The 22,088-nt window shown below is 47.3% G+C and overlaps 1 protein-coding gene across 3 annotated transcripts in view; it reads left to right on the plus strand.

Annotated features, from left to right (window-relative positions):
- Positions 1 to 22,088, plus strand: part of SNCAIP (synuclein alpha interacting protein) — a 449,424-nt gene that overhangs the window by 313,061 nt on the left and 114,275 nt on the right. For all 3 annotated transcript variants that reach the window (XM_063964212.1, XM_063964210.1, XM_063964211.1), the window contains exon 6: positions 19,486 to 19,665. In XM_063964212.1, the coding sequence (XP_063820282.1) occupies positions 19,486 to 19,665 (180 nt within the window). The remainder of the gene's footprint in view (positions 1 to 19,485; positions 19,666 to 22,088) is intronic.

Raw genomic sequence — 22,088 nt, forward strand, 5'->3', positions numbered from 1 at the left:
CTGCTGCATGACAGGGCGGGCTTCTCTCTGGGGGATCCCAGGGTGGGAGGCCGACTTCTACGGTTTGCCCAGGTATGGCTACAGACAACTTCGGACGCCTGGGTAAAGAAAGTCGTCACTCACAGATACGCCATCTCTTTCAAGAAACGTCCCCCTCGCCAGTTTTGCTGAACAAAAGTCCCTTCAGATCCGGTAAAAGCAAAGACTCTCCATATGGTGGTACAAGCCCTACTGGAGTGGTAGTGCCAGTGCCTCTGGCTCAGAGAGGCAGGGGGTATTATTCAACACTGTTCCTAGTCCCGAAACTGAATGGATCTTCTTGGCCCATTCTCAACCTCAAGTCTTTGAACAAATTTGTGAAGGTCTCCAAATTCTGTATTGAAACTCTTCACTTTATTGTTTTGGCCTTGGAGCCCAAGGACTAAATGGTATCCCTGTACATACAGGATGCTTACCTGCATATACCTATTGCAGTGTCGCATCAGCAATACCTGCGGTTTGCTATTGGCAACCTACATTTTCAATTCCAGGCCTTGCCTTTTGGTCTGACCTCGGCTCCTCGAGTTTTCACAAAGGTCATGGCGGTCATGGCGGCCCTACTCCGCCGTCAGGGTATCAGGATCCTGCCGTATCTCAACGACTTGTTGATCCTGGCGAACTCTCCAGAAGTTCTCCTTCGTCATCTGGAACTGACAGTCCAATTCCTGCAAGCCCATGGGTGGCTTATCAACTGGAAGAGGCCTTCCCTGGTTCCTGCTCAGTGCATGGTGCACCTGGGAGCACTATTGGACACCCACAACTAGCGGTTGTTTTTGTCTCCGGAGAAGGTCTTGAAGCTTCAGGACAAGATAAGATGCTTCCTCTCTCACCCACGTGTGTCCATACACTCAGCGATGCAAGTACTAGTCCTCATGATGTGTGCTTTCAACATAGTGGAGTACGCTCAATTTCATTCCTGCCCTCTGCAGAGGATAATTCTCTCCGAGTGGGACAGCCTGCCTCACCGGATCAGGTCTCACATGATATCCTTGACTCCGGAGGTCCGTCTGTCACTAACTTGGTGGCTGCAGGACCAACAACTGAGCAGGGGTCGTCCATTCTGGATCTCTAACTGGATCCTTCTGACGACGGATGCCGGTCTGTGGGGTTGAGGCGTGGTGTTGGAGCAACACTCTCTTCAGGGTCGGTGGACCAGGGAGGAATCTCTCCTCCCGGTAAACATTCTGGAATTGCGGGCAGTGTTCAATGTGTTGACTCTAGCCCTGCCTCTAGTACAGAACAGACCTGTTCAAGTACAGTCAGACAACACCACCATGGTGGTATACATAAATCATCAAGGCGGCACTCAAAGCCGCAAAGCACTGATGGAAGTGTCAAAGATTCTTCGTTGGGCGGAACGCCATCTGCCAGCCATATCGGCAGTGTTCATTCTGGGGGTCCTAAACTGGGAAGTGGACTTCCTCAGTCGTCAGGATGTACACGCCAGAGAATGGAACCTTCATCCGGAGGTCTTTCAACTCCTCGTGGAATAGTGGGGTCTACTGGATGTAGACCTGATGGCGTCTCGACACAATCACAAGGTTCCGCTCTTCGGAGCAAGGACAAGGGATCCTCAAGCAGCATTCGTGGATGCACTGGCAATTCCATGGAACTTTCGGCTGCCGTACATGTTCCCTCCGGTGTCACTTCTGCCCAGGTTGATAAGGAAGTTCAAGCAAGAAGGAGAAATACTACTTCTAATAAATCCAGCGTGGCCCAGACAGCATTGGTTCTCAGACCTGCAGGGTCTCTCGATGGAGCGTCCTCTTTTGCTTCCGCAGCGCCCAGACCTACTCGTTCAGGGCCCTTGTGTCTACCAGGATTTGGCCCGGCTGGCTTTGACGGCGTGGCTCTTGAAGCTTCCATACCGAGGGCCAAAGGTTTTTCTGAGGCGGCCATTCAAATTATGTTGAAGGCCCGTAAACCGGCTACTGCTCGGATATATCATAGGGTCTGGAATTCTTATTTTGCTTGGTGTGCAACTAACAATTATGATGCATACAAGTTCAGTACCGCCAAACTCTTTGCTTTTCTGCAACAGGGCCTGGACTTAGGCCTTCGTCTGGCCTCCCTCAAGGTTCATATTTCTGCCCTGTCAGTATGGTTTCAGAAAAAAAATTACGACTCTGCCTGATGTTCATACATTCACTTAGGGTGTTTTACGGATTCAACCTCCCTATGTCCAGCCTGTGGCTCCTTGGGATTTGTTGGTTCGTTTGAACCTCTTGAGGCTGTGGACCTTAAATGGGTTACTCTTAAGGTCTTGTTCTTGCTGGCTATTGCCTCTGCTAGATGGGTTTCAGACTTGGGTGCCTTGTCCTGTCGGTCACCCTTTCTGATTTTTCACCGTGACCGGGCGGTTCTTAGAACTCGCCCTGGTTATTTGCCTAGGGTGGTGTCGTCTTTCCACCTTAACCAGGAGATTGTGGTTCCGGCATTTACCTCTCCAGGTTTGTCCTCCAAAGAGCGGTCTTTGGACATGGTATAGGCTCTCTGTATTTATGTGAAGAGAACAGCTTCTCTTAGGAGAGCTGATTCCCTCTTTGTCCTTTTTGGTTTTCACAAACGTGGCTGGCCTGCTAATAAGCAGACCTTGGCCAGATGGATTAGAATGGTGATTGCACATGCTTATGTACAGGCTGGCTCCTGCTACCATCAAAGCCCATTCTACCCGGTCTGTTGGACCTTCTTTGGCGGCCCGCCGTGGTACGACCCTTGAACAATTGTGCAAGGTGGCTACGTGGTCCTCAGTGAACACGTTCATAAGGTTCTATGCCTTCGATACTTCCGCCTCCCAGGATGCCTCCTTTGGACGCCGGGTTCTTGTGCCTGTTACAGTGCGTCCCCTCCCATGAGGAACTGCTTTAGGACATCCCCGATGTTATCCCTGTGGAATCCCAGTGTACCCCGCTGCAGAAAAGGAGATTTATGGTAAGAACTTACCTTTTTTAAATCTCTTTCGATTTAAATCTCTTTCGATTTAAATCGGCAGTAATTTACAAGGCAAAACCATGCCTTGTAAATAATTGCCACTTTAAAAAAAACCTCAGAGATTGTCCGGCATCCCACACCTCCGGCAACCTCGGACCCTATTACATATGCTCCCATGTATTCTGCTGTGAATCTGACTAATTCTTACAAGTTTTCAGATTTTCCTAATTCAATTAACATTCATTCAACTGAATCCAGTTACTGATTTTCTAAGTTACTGCATCCTGGGACGTATTTTAAGGGGATGTAGTTGGCATCCCAACGGTCAAGATGCCGGCGGTTACCCTCTAAAGCAATTCCTGATCATTTTAATAGGGTTACAGTTTTGCTTGTTAGCTATTATTTGGGCTTTCCTGTATGTTTCTAGCATTTCTGAATTTTGTATTATTATATTGCATTTTGCTAATTCCGAAAAAATGATTCTGAGTAAGTGTTGTGCCACTAGGCATCACTGCAGTGTCTACCTGCACACATTTCCCTTTAGTCTTCGCTCATTATCCTGCTTACTTCTATGAAGTAAAATAAAATTGGATGGGGTTATAGCTAGGTCGTGGAATGCCTCTGTCCAAATACTTCGGGTTTAAGGTTTGTACATCATTTCAGTATTTACTATGGTTGACTGCAAGTTGAGGATATTTGTATATTTGACTTTTTTTCTGGAAAGTGCGCCTTGTGTAGACTTGTCACAAGAACCATTGCTATGACCACCTGCGTCTGCAATGTATTCTCCATGTGGTCTCCTGCATGAAGCCATGCTGAGTGGAAACCTGAATAAGGTGGGGTTACTGTAAACGTGGGCATGACAATAAATAAACAGGTGGGGATGCTAACAGCAGCTAGACTAGCCTTTTATAAGCTGTCTTTAGAAAAATCATTCTAGGCGCTATGCTTCCCTGCCTAATTATAAAGCCTGCGCTCATAGCAGCGGAATACAGACACAGTAGCTGCATTAGGTAAGCCATTCGAGATTTCATGAACTACAGCCAACTTAACCTAGGGGAAATTTGCTTCCCTAGGCACATTCAGGGTATGTTATCCCTCCTTCTTGCAATTGCATACCATTTATAATGTTCAACTTGTACTGTATGTTTTTCTTTTACATACAGTAAAGCAATAAGTGCAATATTTTATACAGAGAGTATTATATATTTTATAAATGAGCCATGATCCTGTCTTTCCCAAGTCATTTTCCATTTGCTGTAGAATTGTTTGATGGCAAACATTTTTTTTCATAGCCATTTGTTTAGAGTTGATCTGTTCTCCAGAGCATCGTGAAAAAAAGTCCGTCTCCACTTAAACTGTCATTCATTTTGTTCCTGAAGCAGACTATAATTGACTGGCATGCCTGTGGTATATTGTCACAATTCAGCAGGGCTGAACTAAGGTTTGTGGGGGCCCCTGGGTAACAAACTTCTGGGAGCTCCTATCAAAATAACTACACACACACACACACACACACACACACACACTTGGGATCTCCTTAGCCATCGACGGGGAGTAGTGGCAGTGGGAAGAAGGACTCCAGAGTCTAAGACACAAACCCCCCCCCCCCCCCCCCTTCTATCATCATTCCAAGAACGCCGGGAGCTGTGGACAGCCTTGAGAGGAACGTGGTGCAGCATCTCTGCCTGCCACTCCCCAGCTTCTGCAGCTGCTTCTGGGGAGTAGGCGGGGACCGCAGAGGAATACTGGAGTGCAGGCAGCAAAATGCTGCCCTCCATTAATATACTATTTGTGGGTGCCCTTGGCGTACGCCCCTGTTGCACCCCCCTATAATGCGTCCCCGCAATTCAGCTATATCATTAAACGTTACATAACCAGGAGACATCATTTTCATTGTACAGGTAAAGTTATCATCGTTTCAGTAGTAATAAGGAACTCATTGGATAGAAAAATGAAAATAAAATAACAAATACAGTATTTCTTCTCTAGATAGAGGTGCACATATTGGGCGGGATGTAAGTCCGAGTTTGGCAGCCGTGAGTTCAGTCGGCATCCCGCACGGTCGCCGAATTCAGACTTCATTACATTCCTGCTAAAATGTCTCCTACTTAGTGTGGACTAAACCAATATCATACCTCCCAACATTTTACACATTAAAATTGAGACCTTACATGCACCAGTGGCGCGCTCAAAAAGGGGATGTGGCCTTGTGGGAAGACGGCATGGCCTTGCAGCACACCCCCTTTCAATCATTCTGGGGCATGCTGAGCACTTATGCAGATGCTGGACTCACCCCATTCTTTTCCCCTTACTGAGAACAGATACTATACATATGCACATGGCATCTATTCACTTGCTGCTCTGCTATGCAGGTATGCAGTATTCATGAGAATTAATTCTATCAATTCACTAGCAAGTACTAACATCAGTGAGGTTTGAGACACTTATGGCTCTATTTGTTTATTGTAGTCACCTACAGTAAAAGCACTGCTATTTCTGAGGATATCCCGCCACCAGGGAAAAAGATTAGCAAGGTCTCTCCAGCAAAAACTTCTCTATGCACCGGTAAGCCAGGTCACAAATGTGCTCCTCCCCTCATCCTGGCCTGGCAAAGCGATAAGTTAACTCTTACTGCCCCGTGCAGTGTAATTCAGGTGCTTAGATTCAATTTTAATAAATAAATCATGGTTTTCATGGTTTTCTATCAGTACAATAAGCAAACAGCCCAGTCATCCTGTGTTGATAAATAAGGGAACCATTCGGCAGATAGAATGAAGCTTTAACCCTTAGAGTTCTCTGTGAGCTCTGCTGATCTGCTCACTTGTACTGGCCATGATATTCATTTATAAGTAATATTCTTCTCCTGCCTGGGACAGTATGTACAGTCACAGTCTGTTAATTGTTATTTTTCACTGTTTATACTGTATATATTGGGCAGGATGTACTAAATCTGTAAATGGGGCCATAACTCGGAGATTGCCATTTTCAGAGTTTCGCCATGTTCCCATATTTACCAAACATCCCAGAGCTTGGACCCGGTGGACAATACCATCTTTAGATGGCATTGCCTAATAGAAGCCTATGGGTTTCTTTTAGCATTCCTCCTGAGAGGATGCAGTCGGATCCTTCCTAGTGTCCCCTGTGGTGTGTGCGTCATTCTGTCATGCAAAGAAGGACTCCGGATCATAAACCCATAAGTCCTATTGCAAAAATAGGATTTTAATACCTACCGGTAAATCCTTTTCTCCTAGTCCGTAGAGGATGCTGGGGACTCCAAAAGGACCATGGGGTATAGACGGGATCCGCAGGAGACATGGGCACACTATAAGACTTTGAATGGGTGTGAACTGGCTCCTCCCTTTATGCCCCTCCTCCAGACCTCAGTTATAGGAACTGTGCCCAGGGAGACGGACATTTCGAGGAAAAGGATTTTTGTTAACCAAGGGTGAGAAACACACCAGCTCACACCACATCACACCGTAGAACATGGTTTACAAGCAATACCAGTTAACAGTATGAACTAAAAACAGCAACAAGCTGAGTATAACCGATACACAACCTTCGTGTAACAGAAAACAATAACCAGAAATACAACTGCAAGTAACAGTCCGCACTGGGACGGGCGCCCAGCATCCTCTACGGACTAGGAGAAAAGGATTTACCGGTAGGTATTAAAATCCTATTTTCTCTTACGTCCTAGAGGATGCTGGGGACTCCAAAAGGACCATGGGGTCTATACCAAAGCTCCAGACCGGGCGGGAGAGTGCGTACGACTCTGCAGCACCGATTGAGCAAACATGAGGTCCTCATCAGCCAGGGTATCAAACTTGTAGAACTTAGCAAGAGTGTTTGAACTCGACCACGTAGCTGCTCGGCAAAGTTGAAGCGCCGAGACTCCTCGGGCAGCCGCCCAAGATGAGCCCACCTTCCTGGTAAAATGGGCCTTCACCGACTTCGGCAACAACAATCCAGCCGTAGAATGAGCATGCTGAACCGAATTACAGATCCAGCGTGCAATAGTCTGCTTGGAAGCAGGAGCCCCATTTTTGTTGGGAGCATAGAGGACAAACAGAGCCTCTGATTTCCAAATTTGAGCCGTTCTGGCTCCTCAATTCCGCTCTATCCACATGGAAAATCAAATAGAGGCTCTTGTGAGACAAAGCCGCTAATTCCGACACCCGCCTTGTGGACACCAAGGCCAAAAGCATGACCACTTTCCAAGTGAGAAATTTCAACTCAACCTTTTCGCAAAGGTTCAAACCAGTGAGACATAAGAAATTGCAACACCACGTCAAGATCCCACGGAGCCACGGGTGGCACAAACGGAGGATGGATGTGCAACACTCCCTTCACGAAAGTCTGAACCTCTGGAAGGGCGGCCAATTCTTTTTGAAAGAAAATAGATAAAGCCGAAATCTGCGCTTTAATGGAACCTAATTTCAGGCCTGCATCCACGCCTGCCTGCAAAAAATGGAGGAAACGACCCAGCTGAAACTCCTCCGTAGGAGCTTTCTTGACTTCACACCAAGACACATATTTTCTCCAAATACGGTGATAATGCTTCGCCTTGACCTCCTTTCTAGCCTTAAGGAGAGTGGGGATGACTTCCCCTGGAATACCCTTTCGAGCTAGTATTTGGCGTTCAACCTCCACACCGTCAAACGCAGCTGCGGTAAGTCCTGGAAGACACATGGCCCCTGCAGTAACAGATCCTCTCTGAGAGGAAGAGGCCAGGGATCTTCTATGAGCAATTCCTGAAGATCCGGATACCAGGCCCACCGTGGCCAATCTGGAACGATGAGTACTGCCTGAACCCTTGTTCTTCTTATGATCCTCAACACTTTTGGAATGAGTGGAAGTGGAGGGAACACATACACCGACTGAAACACCCACGGAGTTACCAGGGCGTCCACTGCACTGGCTTGAGGGTCCCTTGACCTGGAACAATATCTCGGAAGCTTCTTGTTGAGGCGAGACGCCATCATGTCTATTTGAGGAATTCCCCAACGACTTGTCACTTCTGCAAAAACCTCTTGATGAAGACCCCACTCTCCTGGATGGAGATCGTGTCTGCTGAGGAAGTCTGCTTCCCAGTTGTCCACGTGCGGAAGGAAGACCGCCGACAGAGTGCTCAAGTGCTTTTCCGGCCAGCGGAGAACTTTTGTGGCCTCCGCCATCGCCGCTCTGCTCTTTATTCGGCCCTGGCGGTTTATGTACGCCACCGCTGTTACGTTGTCCGACTGAATCAGGACAGGTAGACCTCGAAGAAAGTGTTCCGCTTGCAGAAGGCCGTTGCAAATGGCTCTCAATTCCAGAACATTTATGTGCAGACAAGCTTCCTGGCTTGACCATTTTCCCTGAAAATTTCTTCCTTGTGTGACTGCTCCCCAACCTCGGAGACTTGCATCCGTGGTCAGCAGGACCCAATCCTGGATCCCGAACCTGCGTCCCTCTAGGAGGTGAGAACTTTGAAGCCACCACAGGAGAGATATTCTGGTCCTGGAAGATAGACTTATTTTCCGGTGCATGTGCAGGTGAGACCCGGACCACTTGTCCAACAGGTCCCACTGAAATACACGGGCATGAAACCTACGGAATGGCTTCGTAAGCTTCCACCATCTTGCCCAGCACCCGAGTGCATTGATGAATTGATACCCTTGCCGGTTTCAGAATCTCCTTGACCATGGTCTGGATTTCCAGAGCTTTTTCCGCTGGGAGAAATACTTTCTGCAGTTCCGTGTCCAGAATCATGCCCAGGAAAGACATCCGAGTTGTAGGAATCAACTGTGATTTTGGCAAATTTAGAATCCAACCATGTTTTTGCAGCACCGTCAGGGAGAGTGCCACATTTCTTAGCAACTGCTCCTTTGATCTCGCCTTTATCAGGAGATCGTCCAAGTACGGGATAATTGTGACACCCTGCTTGCGTAGGAGTACCATCGTTTCCGCCATTACTTTGGTGAAGACCCTCGGGGCCGTGGAAAGACCATACGGCAACGTCTGAAATTGGTAATGACAATACTGCACCGCAAACCTCAGGAAAGCCTGATGTGGAGGATATATTGGAACATGCAGTAGGCATCTTTTATGTCGACTGACGCCATAAAATCCCCCCCTTCCAGACTGGAGATCACTGCTCGTAGAGATTCCATCTTGAACTTGAAAGTTTTCAATTACAGATTGAGGGATTTTAGGTACAGGATCGGTCTGACTGAGCCGTCCGGCTTTGGTACGACAAAAAGGCTCGAATAAAACCCTTCTCCCCATTGAGACGGGGGTACCGTGACAATGACACGCTGTTGACACAGCTTTTGTATCGCAGCACTCACTTTCTGGGATAGAAACTGTCAAGGCTGATTTGAAAAATCGGTGGTGGGGCACCTCCTGAAACTCCAGTTTGTACCCTTGGGACACTATGTCTAACACCCAACGATCCAGGCCCGAGTGAAACCAGACCTGACTGAAGAGTCGGAGACGCACCCCCACCGGTACGGACTCCCGTAGGGGAGCCCCAGCGTCATGCGGTGGACTTGGCAGAAGCCGGGGAGGACTTCTGGTCCTGGGAGCCTGGCGCAGTAGGCAACCTTTTTCCCTTTTCTCTACCTTTAGAGGCAAGGAAGGATGACCCTCTTCCTTTTTTTGTATTTATTAGGCCGAAAGGACTGCATCTGATAATGGGGTGCCTTTTTCTGTTGTGCAGGAACATAAGGAAGAAAGGATGACTTACCCGCTGTAGCCGTAGACACCAGGTCAACGAGGCCGTCACCAAACAAGACACTACCTTTATATGGGAGAGCTTCCATAGCTTTCTTAGAGTCGGCATCAGCATTCCATTGATGAATCCACAGCGCTCTCCTGGCCGAGACTGCCATAGCATTGGCCCTTGATCCCAAGAGGACAATATCCCTCGCTGCATCCTTTAGGTAAGCTGCAGCGTCCTTGATGTAACCGAGAGTCAAAAGAATGTTATCCCTATCCAGGGTATCCATGTCAGATGCCAAATTATCAGCCCACTTACCAATAGCACTACTCACCCAGGCCGACGCCACGGCAGGTCTGAGCAGTGCAGCCGTAGTGACATAAATGGACTTTAAGGTCATTTCCTGCTTACGATCCGCAGGGTCCTTAAGGGCAGCAGTGTCGGGAGACGGAAGCGCCACCTTCTTGGACAGTCGTGACAGAGCCTTGTCCACATTGGGAGATGACTCCCACTTTTTCCTATCGTCAGAGGGGAAAGGATAAGCCATTAGAATTCTCTTAGGAATCTGCCACCTTTTATCAGGAGATTCCCAAGCTTTTTCACAAAGAGCGTTCAGTTCATGAGAGGGGGGAAACGTCACCTCAGGTTTCTTTCCCTTATACAAACAGACCCTTGTATCTGGAACAGCCGGTACTTCAGAAATATGTAAAACATCTTTAATTGCCACAATCATGTACTGAATACTCTTAACCAATTTTGGATGTAAACTGGCCTCACTATAGTCGACACTGGAATCAGAGTCCGTGCCGGTATCTGTATCCACCATTTGGATAAATGAACGCTTTTGTGACCCTGAGGGGGCCTGTACCTGAGACAAGGCATCCTCCATGGATTTTCTCCACATTTGTGTCTGAGAATCAGATTTATCCAGTCTTTTAGTCAATAACGCCACATTTGCATTCAATGTACTCAACATATTCACCCAATCAGCAGTCGGTGGTGCCGACAGAGTCACCCCCAACTCCTTCTCTGCGCCACCAGCAACTTCCTCCGGGGAGGAGCACCCAGCCTCAGACATGTTGACACACACGTACCGACACGCACACACACACTGGCTACAGGGGACAGACCCACAGGGAAGCCTGTTAGAGAAACACAGATGGAGTTTACCAGCTCACACCCCAGTGCCTATTACTGAGATCAAATATCAGATGTCTGCGCTGTTCCCAAAAAGGGTTAATAGCACCAAATTACTTTGCCCCCCCCCCCCCTTTTGCTCCCTGTTACTTGATCAGGAGAGTGGAGGTCCGGTCCAGCGTCTCTGCAGCCTGTGAAGAGAAAATGGCGCTGGTAAGCTGTGAGGGCTAAGCCACGCCCCCTCAACGGCACGCTGTAGTCCCGCTCAAAATTCCAATCTATATACTGGCGGGGGCTATATTTAGTGCCTAGGCACTTATAATATATACATTTGTGCCAGTTTTCACCTCAGTAACATGCTGCCCAGGGCGCCCCCCCTGCACCCTGCAAGTGCCGCTGGATTATGTGTGGGAGCATGGCGTGCGGTACCTCGTTACTGAAGTCTTCTGCTGTCACTGAAGTCTTCTGTATTTCTTTATACTCACCCGGCTTCTTTCTTCTGGCTTCTGTGAGGGGGTTGACGGCGCGGCTCCGGGAACAAGAAGCTAGGCGCACCCAGTGATCGAACCCTCTGGAGCTAATGGTGTCCAGTAGCCTAAGAAGCAGAGCCTTTGAACTCAGAAGAAGTAGGTCTGCTACTCTCCCCTCACTCCCACGAAGCAGGGAGCCTGTAGTCAGCAGGTCTCCCTGAAAATATAAAACCTAACTTAAAGTCTTTTCAGAGAAACTCAGGAGAGCTCCCCTAGAGTGTGTCCAGTCTCACTGGGCACAGAATCTAACTGAGGTCTGGAGGAGGGGCATAGAGGGAGGAGCCAGTTCACACCCATTCAAAGTCTTATAGTGTGCCCATGTCTCCTGCGGATCCCGTCCATACCCCATGGTCCTTTTGGAGTCCCCAGCATCCTCTAGGACGTAAGAGAAAGAAAGCTCTTACCGGGAGAACTGTTCTATATGATTTTATCACATTTCTAGGTACCTGGAAAGTGGCGGGATACATTGCATCCACGATGCGATGTGTAGTACATCCCGCCCCTGGTTTTTCACATTTTTTATCATTGAAAACAAAACTTTTTCAGAAATACTTAATTAGAAAAAAATCCCGAACTGTAAGGCCCTGACTGAGAGGTGGACGCAAGCGACCAATGTTTTTAGTCTGCACATGTATCCGAGTCGCACTGCACATGCATTAGTGGTAACCGCACAAAGGGCCTGATTCATACGTGCATTCTAACTGGACGTAATGCTGATGTGTGCTGGGTTGGCCAATGTATTTTGTACTGCGCCAGCATCTATGTGTCGTGAATGATGCCGATGGCAGTCTCATTTAGGATTTGGATGCAGAGTGACAGACAGTTTGCATCATTTTTGGGAGGTAATGGGGGTAGTAGTGAATTGTGGGCACGTTGTGAACGTGTTTTGGGCGTGCTGCTGAGTCTTTGGAAGCAGTGTCACTGGTCCCGGCGGCTGAGTTGAGTGGAAAGCATAGGATGGCTCTGTAGATTGACGGTGAGACCGAAGTGCATCTTTGTACGCAAATGGCTGCGGCATCAGCGTATTGTCTCCATCTCTGTCTCATGCCCTGAGGGTCCAATTCAGTTTTAAGTGATGCAGACGATGTGCCATCAGGACCTTCATACTAACAGCACAGTATGACTCCAGCATTATTAATTATACCTCACACGCCCATAGGGTTAGGCAGGAAATGAGGCTCTACAGTACCGTGTGTTGTAGCCTGTAAATTGGAGGATGGGGATCAGTATGTGATCCCGGCGAACGGGATCCCAGTGGTCTTTATACCAACATCAGGATCCCGGTCATTAGAATGCTGGTGGGGGCGATCAAAATGAAGCCCCTTGCGTGTTCGCTGCACTCGCCACAGGCTCTATTCTCCCTCTGTGGGTGTCATGGACACCCACAGAGGGGGAATCACCTTCCTTGCTGGTATTCCGGCGGCAGTATGGTGCCCCTAGCGGGATCCCGACATCGGTATTGTGACAGGACAGGAGGATGGAATAAGCATACAAGAATGGCCATGAGATTCATGCTGACTGCAACAACACAAATGCACATATTAGTAGGCGGATCACTGCACCATTGGTCCAAAATGCAAACTAAGGATGATGGTGATTGGCAACAGCTTCTGATTGGCTGATTGTGTCTGAATCCTTCCCACTGATTTTATTAGTAGTGTAGCTGCTGTGATCTATTTACATTATTTATTATATTGATATTTGCAATTGACCCTTAGAATATTTCCATTTGATTATTTAAAGAGCATCCAGATTTTCTCTTTAATGGGAACATCATGTCTAAATCTACTAGAACACATATGCATTGACCCAGCTTATTCAGCAGTCACAGAACAGCAATAAGTAAGTAAGTAAAACATTTTCCTATCAGGTTTTTGCCATTTACTAGATAACAGTTTTGAGATATCAAAATCTATACTGTACCTTTGTTGTCTTACTGTAGGAGGAGACGAGACTATTGCCACAACAGGGTTTCAAGGCCCATGGGTCAATTGAAATTGAGCTGTACTTCACTTACAGTACTTTATGTAATTCATAGAAGCTTATTTGATACACTTAAAAGCAGGCCCGCCATCAGGGGGTGCTGCAGGCACAGCTGTCCTGGGCCCGGCCTCTCTAATACCCTTTTTCCACTGCAAAAACCCGGATCAAGTGACCGTGAATCCTACCCGGGTAACTACCTGGGTAGGACACGGGAATGATCCGGGTAGGGTTGTAGTGTAAACAGAAGCCGTGTTGATGCGACACGGCTCCCGTTTACACTATGGAAGGGCGGCGCTGGGAGATCATGTGGTCTCCCAGCGCCGCCCCTGCCGCGTCACTAGCAGCGTCACCAACTCGGCAATATGCCGGGGTGGTGAGCGCAGTGGGAAAGGGGCCTGAGCACGGGCCGCAGCCGGGTAGCACCCGTGTCAGGGTCTCAGCTGCGATCCGTGCTCAGTAGTGGAAAAGGGGTATAACAGAGAGGAGAGGGCCCAGTCTGCTCATGCTGCCATTTGCCCGCCTCCGTTGGTCCCTGTCGTCCACACGCAGGTCCCTAATGAAAATGTCCCTCTTAAAATGGCCGCGGCCTCTCAGGAGACAGTTATTAAAGATATTGTACTAGAGGAGGCTCTGAGGCGGTGGCCATTTTGAGAGGGACGTTTTCAATAGTTCTAACTATTGAAAGGAAGCAGGCAAGCGCAAACAGGCAACAGCCGAGGAAGGGGGGTGAGCCCCTGACAACAAGCAAAACCCCTTCACAACGAGCAGATCCCCCTGACAATGAGCAACACCCTTGACAACAAGCAGAACCCCCTGACAACGAGCAGGTACTGCAAAATTATTGTGTGGGCATATTATGATGACAAGGGCATTAATGTGGGGGCATAATATGTTGTCAGGGGCATTACTGTGCAGGGTCTAGTAATAAAATACGTCCCTTGTCTGATTTCTTCTCAAGTTACAAATACCAGTAGTTGCCCAAAAAAGTCTAAGAGGCCCGTTTATCAAACAGTATTTGCAGCTATTACCGCCAAAACACCCGTTCACGGGGTTTAGCTGCAAATATTAAGTATCCCCTGAATGTAAGGAGGGACTGCACTAGGCATCTCTGATATCTGCTGCAATCCCTCCATGCCGCAGCCGCATCCCCCATAGGTTTCTATGGCAAATGCGATACTGCCAGACTTACCAATATCCGCAGGTACCGCCATCTTCAGAGAGTGGTAGCCCGTTGTAACCTATGGGCTACAGATCGGGGATGTAATTCCAGCAGGGTTCCCCAGGATGTAGGCAAACCAGGATTTATTTTGCAGTTGAGCAATTGTTGGTGGTCTGCGCATATGTCTTAGTCGCAATGCGCATGTCCTGCCATGGCCTGTGATGGCTATTGCATAGAGGAATTTTTCGCAGTTGAGTGATTATCGATGGTCTGCCCATACATCTAAGCCTCACTGCGCATGTGCTGCCATGGTCTTGCCATGGCGGTCGCATAGAGGATTTATTCACAAAGTGATTGACAGTCTGGGACCGTTTGGGGAAGAATATGGGGAATGGTTATGGCGGCAAAAACATAGGTGGGAATATCATGACAGTTTTGGTTGCATGTTTGAGGCAGCAACTGCAATCCCGTATGTAGCTGCAATGTCTCCTGCATCTTACGTCCTGCATCCATGCTGCACTACCAAGGGCTACTCACAACTAATTGCCTGTTCTGCGACAATACTGTGTCTTTCTATGCTGCCGCTGGGATTTGCAAAGCCGCTGTTCTATATACAAATCCAGGCATCTGCAGCATTTGCATACTCTCGCACAGTCACCGCATACACATTTGCAGCTGCAAATGCATTCTGATCAGGCCCGTTATACCATCTGTACATAGGGCCTAATGCAGACCTGATCGCTCCTCTGCGTTTTTGCAGAGTTCTGTGATCAGATAGCCGCCGCCCATAGAGAGTGAAAACCCGCCCCCGTGCAAGTGTGCGAATGCATGCGTGCTCCATGCGAAAACTTCACCAGACAGCGGACATCTGCAAATCCGATCCATTATTTTTTCGCTGTTTGGCATCATGCCTGCGCAGTCATTTGATAATTGGTCGCCGTGCGATTTCACACAACAGGGATCAGATCTGAATTAGACCCATATATGGGGTTAGCGTGGTTATGGGGGCTCTCTGTATATAACACCTTCTGTTATCCTTATCTAGTTTCATTTCCCTAGCTCCTTACTAGGGACATAGCAATATCACATTCCCTGCCTCTGTGCTGTTTGTCATATAAACACATATATGGTGAGACAACGTGGAGAACTCACGTTTCCACCATGGCAGTAGAAATGATTGAAAGGGCGAATCACCTCTACTTTGTTAATCGCTGGCTGTCAGCAGTAATGATTTATGTCAGACGTTATGCAAAAGTAAATGAGTCCCAGGGATCTCACAGCATGACGTGGCCTTTTCTCATGTGTGATACCATTGTAGTGTTTCAGATATCCAGACATTAATGTGTATGAATTCCTCTTTGATAAATCTCTCTGAATTTAGCTGCAGTTTTCCCAGAGTTCTTGTACCCAGGAGATGGATGTTCAGCCTCATACTGCGTAGACTATACTAGTAACATTTGGTTATTGGCTTTCTCTTATGTTGGTCAGAAATAGGAATGTGTACACATTAGTAACCTCTCTAAGGACCTGTCAGTGGCTATGAATTGTAAAGCTCAAGTCTGTGCCACGAGACCAAAGAAAACTTATTTCATATTTGTAATTTATTACATAGAACAATAATGTAATACTGACTCTTCCATAAGGCCCTAACATTCCTAGGGGTCTGTGTGCTAAGCCTTGGAGAGAGATTAAGTGAAAGGAGATAATGTACTAGCCAATCAGCTCCTAACTGTCATTCTTCTAACACAGCCTGTGACATGGCAGTTAGGAGCTGATTGGCTGGTACTTTATCTCTTTCCACTTTATCTCCATCCAAGGCTTAGTAAATAGATCCCTGTATCTGGCCAGATGATCTTGACTGATTCGCTCATAAGTCTGGGCAAGTTGTGTTTACTAACCACATTGCCTCATATTAATAAATAGACCCATAAGTGACTTAAGGACAGCTTAGTTTCCTAATTTGGGATAACTATGTGGTCTAATGAACGGCAGGACAGCTACGTTCTCATTGTCTCATATAGGAGTATAATGGAGTTTAGACCCAATAATTATAATTACTTATCGCCGCAGGGACAGGGGCTGTGAATGGAGCCCGTCTTGTTATTGGACTTGGTAGAGTTCTGTCTATACATATTCTAGGGCTCAGCTGGCTGGTTGCCATCACATTGTCACACGGACAGACACTGCTTTATCTCTCAGTGAATGCCAGGGTTTGTCATTCTAATCTTATCTGTCATTCTAATGATCACACTTATGTTTATATAGATTGACTAACAAAGTGTATCTGTCTGTGTACAAATGAATTGAACATTTCCAGAACTGTCCTACTTTCAGATTAGACAAGATTTTGTGTTGGCCATTTCCGCAGCACAGTGCACATGTATCACTGTACAAACATTGTAATTGTGCTCCATTACATCCATTGCACCTGCCCTGCACTGTTTATTCCTAACATGATGCCTGATGTGATCCATAATGTAGCCTGTATAACATACCTAGCACTTCTGATGCACTAGGTTCCCCTCTAACCTCCTTCCCCTAACATAGCTTTGCGCATAGGTGCGCGTCACAGTTCTCCAAGACTAGTGGGAGCATACCACCCAACTTCCTGCAAGCCGTGGCAAATGTTTCTCTTAGCAGGACTGCGGGCAGGGGTACAGCCATCAGCTTGGGGTGATTCTTAGACTTATACAGTGTACTTATTGCTATATACCTATAGACATGATGAACAAACATCTGTGGCCAATATAGTGAATGTTCACTTCTCATATTTGTATGAACTACACGAGTTGAGAGGAGTTTATAATGTACATGGACCCTTGCTGTGCACATACTACCATTTAGATATTTTTTTACCTTTATTTTTTGAAGTTGTGTAAAAGAACAATACCCTGCTTAAGGCGAGGTTGGGGCTTCCCTAAAATGACAATTGTAGACTAGAAGAAGTCCCTACTCTGGCACAGCCACTGTTTGCATACATTGATGCCTTTGGTACTTCTGCATCATAGACTTGGGATCCATCACTCTGATTGAGATGGGAAACTACTGGACAGTACCCAACCAGTTGTCGTCTGAACTTTCTCACTGTGCATCGGCCTCAAGTCTTTGAGATTTGACACCTTTAGTTCTAGAGCTCAGAGAGTGATGAAATAGCAACTAGTACGAGGACGTTGTTTGGCCCCCATACTGGTGCTTAAAGCTTTGATTTGTTACTTGCACATGCACAAACTACAATGTGGCCCTTATTTAATAGCCTGAGAGTTGCAGGTACAGGCACAATTCCAGCGACTTATCCTGTATTTTTAAAGTTGCAATAATTTAAAAGGCAAAACCAAGAAGGTTTTAAATTTTACATTATTACTGCTTTAACGTAAAAAGGACTAACTTGCTGGAATCGTGCCCATACCTGTAAATTGCAGGTAGCAGCGGAACAGGAGAGGGCAGGGCCCCAGTGCAGTCTCTGTGTGGTCCACCCCCTCTCCCCAGTTTTTCCACAGTAGACTTGCCAGAGGCTATTGCACATGCACCGAATTCCAGGAAAGTGGTACGGGTGATTTCTGTAGTGTCCATGCATAGACCTACGGAGACACATCATGCCTGCACCATGTTTCCGGTGATATCTGTGGCACAGGTCTATGGAAATGTGTTGCTTGCGCCATGTTCCTGATGATACCTGCGGCACCGTCCAAGAGGTAAGTATTATGAATGGGTGCAGGGTTTACGTACACGGTGCCCATTGTAGACCAAATAGATACGCCCATGCTTGCAGGCTATTAAATAAGGGATGTGGGTCGACCCTTAAAAGGTCAATAGTGTCTAGGCCGACCCCAAAACGTTGACATGCACTATGTGGACACAGGAAAAAGTCGACATGAAAGGGTCGACATGGGTTTAAAAAAAACCTAGTGTCGTTTACTCTGTAAAATGACTGGGAACCCCAATTAGTGCACCTTGTCCCCTTGCTTGGCTTGCTATGCTCACCATGCTTCAGGCGAGGTGCCTCACTCCGCTACTGCTGTGCCTCGGCACAGGTTACTATTCCAATCATAATCCACAGGGATCGTAAAGTATGAACAGATTAAAACAGAATAAGAAATAAAATAAACTCATGTCAACCTTTTTCTGTGTCGATCTTTGCCATGTCGATATTTTGTCAATGTCGACCTTTAAACCATGTTGACCTAATGCATGTCGACCAATAGTGGTCGTCCTGTTGACTGTCGACCTTAATGTGGTCGACCTAACAACCGTATACCTTAAATACGGGCCAGTGTGCGTATACAGTATTGACAGAATGGGATGTAGTTATGTGACCGACGGTCAGGACGGCCACATAAACCTCCCCCTGCATCCCGCCCACTCAAAATACCGACAGTCGGCATGCCGACTAGACGGGACTATTCCCACTTGTGGGTGTCCACAACACCCATAGAGTGGGAATAGAACCTGTGGTGAGCGCAGCTCGCCACCGGGCCTGCATCGTGGTGAGCGTAACATGGCGAGTGCAGCGAGTATGCAAGGGGCTTCGTTCCGCTTACCCCCCCACCGTCGGCATTCTGCAGCCGGGATCCCAGCGTCAGGATGATGACCGCCTGGATCTCGGCCCCAACCCGACAGAATATAGAGATGGCTCATTGAGCAACCTACATTTTTTAGACCAATTGTTTTTATTTGCCCAACCTAATACTACAACCTCCACAGTGTATCTGCATTCCGTGAGTGATGAAACACGAACATGTAATACTGAAAACCACCCTGGAAAAATTATTTCTTTATTAAGTATTGACCATTCATACAAGCTCGCTAAGCTGCGCAGCTCATTTTGCATGTTGATATATAAAATTGTATCTTACATTTATTATCCTTTTGCTGAAGGGACTTATCTCTATTTTCCTGGACATATCAGTGATGATGTGACTTCTTTTCAAATGTAATCTTGACTTGTCTGAGCGTGTTTACCCATTGCCTGACAGCTCTGTATCTTTTCCCTTTCGTCTTTCCAGCCGCACATTGCTGTAGATAATCTAGACCAAATTCATGATGAAAATGGGAACAATCTACTGCACATTGCAGCGACCCACGGACATGCCGAGTGTTTGCAACACCTCACCTCACTCATGGGGGAGGATTGTTTAAGTGAACGGAATGAAGAGAAGCTAACGCCTGTTGGCCTGGCAATAAAGGTAACAGTCATGCCAAAAGTACATTACAACTTATTTCTGTATTTGTCATTTTAAAACAAACACTGCAGATGTGCACAATCTAAAGCAGAGATGGGCAACCTGCAGCACTCCAGCTGTTCTGGAACTCCCATGTCTACGCCAAAGCTGGCAGAGCATGCTGGGACTTGGAACATGCTGGGACTTGGAACAGCTGAAGAGCCGCGCACGTCTTACCTTGGCCTTACAGTAAAGTGCATTTGCCTGACATCACTCATTTTCAAAATGTGTTTACTGACAGGTTTAGCAGAAGGTTGCCATGGGCCCTTGTACAAAATATGAGCTGCGGTTCCTCTTAAATCCCCCAAGCCCTAATAACACCCGACACACACACACACACACACACACACACACACACACACACACACACACAAACACATTGCATCTACAATACTATCTATGCTGCTTTCCTTTCTTGTCTCATATGCACAGCTTCTGAAACAGCCACATATAATCTATTATCTGCCCATCTCAGGCCTTTTTATCCACTTGTTGCCCATGTATCAAGTTGCTTTAACTCTTTTAGCCGGATACGACGGAGAAGCGTTCTGGCAACTTACTAAGCATGGAGAAGCTGAGCTACCTAAAAGGTAGCACTATCTGATGATGGCGCTATGCTTACCTCAAAGTCCTGTAGTGGTGACAGTGGATCTTTGTGCATGCGCAGTTTGTTAATAGTAGTAAAAATATAGCACTTTTCTCCTAATAGGACTCAAGGTGTTTTACGTTTGCCTTAACAGCACAAAATACAAATCTAGCTTAACAGTAGATATTAGTGAAATGCTTGAGTAAATAGGTAAGTCATGAGTCTGTTTTTGAAGAATTCTAGAGTGGAAGCTTCTCGAACTGTGCAGGGAAAAGAGTTCGATAGAGTTGGAACCACAAAGCTGAAAGCTCAACCACCTAGATGAATTTAGGGAGATTCTAGGTACAGTACTGTTAATAGTCCTTCATCTACAGATCGTAGTAATTGAGTGGGACAATAAGGACTCAGAAGCTGCTTCAAGTACCTTGGGCCCTACTCATGTAGGGCTTTGAAAGTGAGTAAGCCAATCTTGAAAATGATTCACCATCTTACAGGTAGGCAGTGAAGGAAGCAGAGAATGAGTGTTATGTGGCTGGAACAGGGCTGGTTGGTTAATATCCTGGGATCTGCATTTTGTACCATTTGCAAGCGGTGCAATTCTTTTACTGGGAGACTAAGGTAGAGGACATTACAGTAATCTAGGCTCGATGATACAAATGTATGTATGACTTTAGGCAGATCTTCAGAGGGAATTAAGTGCTAGATTCTGGCTATGTTCCTCAGATGAAAGAATGAGGATTTGAATGTGGCTGACACCTGATGTTTAATACCCCTTTTCCACTAGCTCAAAAAACACGGGTAAATGCACGGGGGCGCGCATTTACCCGTGTTTTTGGCAAGTGGAAAAGGGTCAACCCGGATCAAGTGACCCGTGAATCCTACCCGGCTATTTACCTGGGTAGGACACGGGAATGATCCGGGTAGGGTGTAGTGTAAACGGGAGCCGTGTCGATGCGACACGGCTCCCGTTTACACTGTATGGATGGGCGGCGCTGGGAGATCATGTGATCTCCCTGCGCCGCCCCTGCCGTGTAGCTAGAAGCGTCACCAACCCGGCATATGCCGGGTTGTGACTGCTGATGGGAAAGGGACCGAGCATGGGTCGCAGCAGGGGGCAGCTCCCGTGTCAGGCTCCCGGCTGCGACCCGTGCTCGTAGGTGTAAAAGGGGTATAAGTGTGAAGCCACTATCCAGGACAAAACCAAACTTTTGCACATGTGCAGTGTTTTGTAGTTCTGAACTCCCAAGCGTAAGTCCTGTCAGTTGGCTAAACGCCGCCGTGCCGCACCCTCCCGCCCAGCGACCTTGACAGGCAGAGGCGATCGCTATCGAACGACAGCCTCCGTCCGTCCGGCATGTGCCGGCGCACTGCGGCGTCGGCGCATGCACAGTTCCGACCCGATTGCCGCGATCGGGTCGGAATGACCCCCAATGTTCTTGGAGTTTAGCAGGTTTTTTGGAATTGCACATGTGCAAAAATCCCTAGAGCTCCTACAGCGCATATGTTACACAGTGTCTATGCACAACGGCACTGTTGTGATTGAGTCGCACATTATCAGAAATGTCTTGGAACAGTGGTAATGACTGGGAGGTGGCTAAGCAGATACATGGAGATGGTCCATCCAATGGGCGTGGCATGTCACTGAGGTGTTTATGTACACAGACGTTCAGTCGTTAACTTTAGAGGCCATACTCAGACAAGCTGCATCTGCCATAGGGTTGGTGCATGTTATACGATGCTGCGACTGATGGTGCAGGTGGTGCAGCAGGCGGTATTACAGCTTTCAGCATGTACGGATGCT

Source organism: Pseudophryne corroboree, chromosome 1 (assembly GCF_028390025.1).
Source record: "Pseudophryne corroboree isolate aPseCor3 chromosome 1, aPseCor3.hap2, whole genome shotgun sequence".
Taxonomy (NCBI): Eukaryota; Metazoa; Chordata; class Amphibia; order Anura; family Myobatrachidae; genus Pseudophryne; species Pseudophryne corroboree.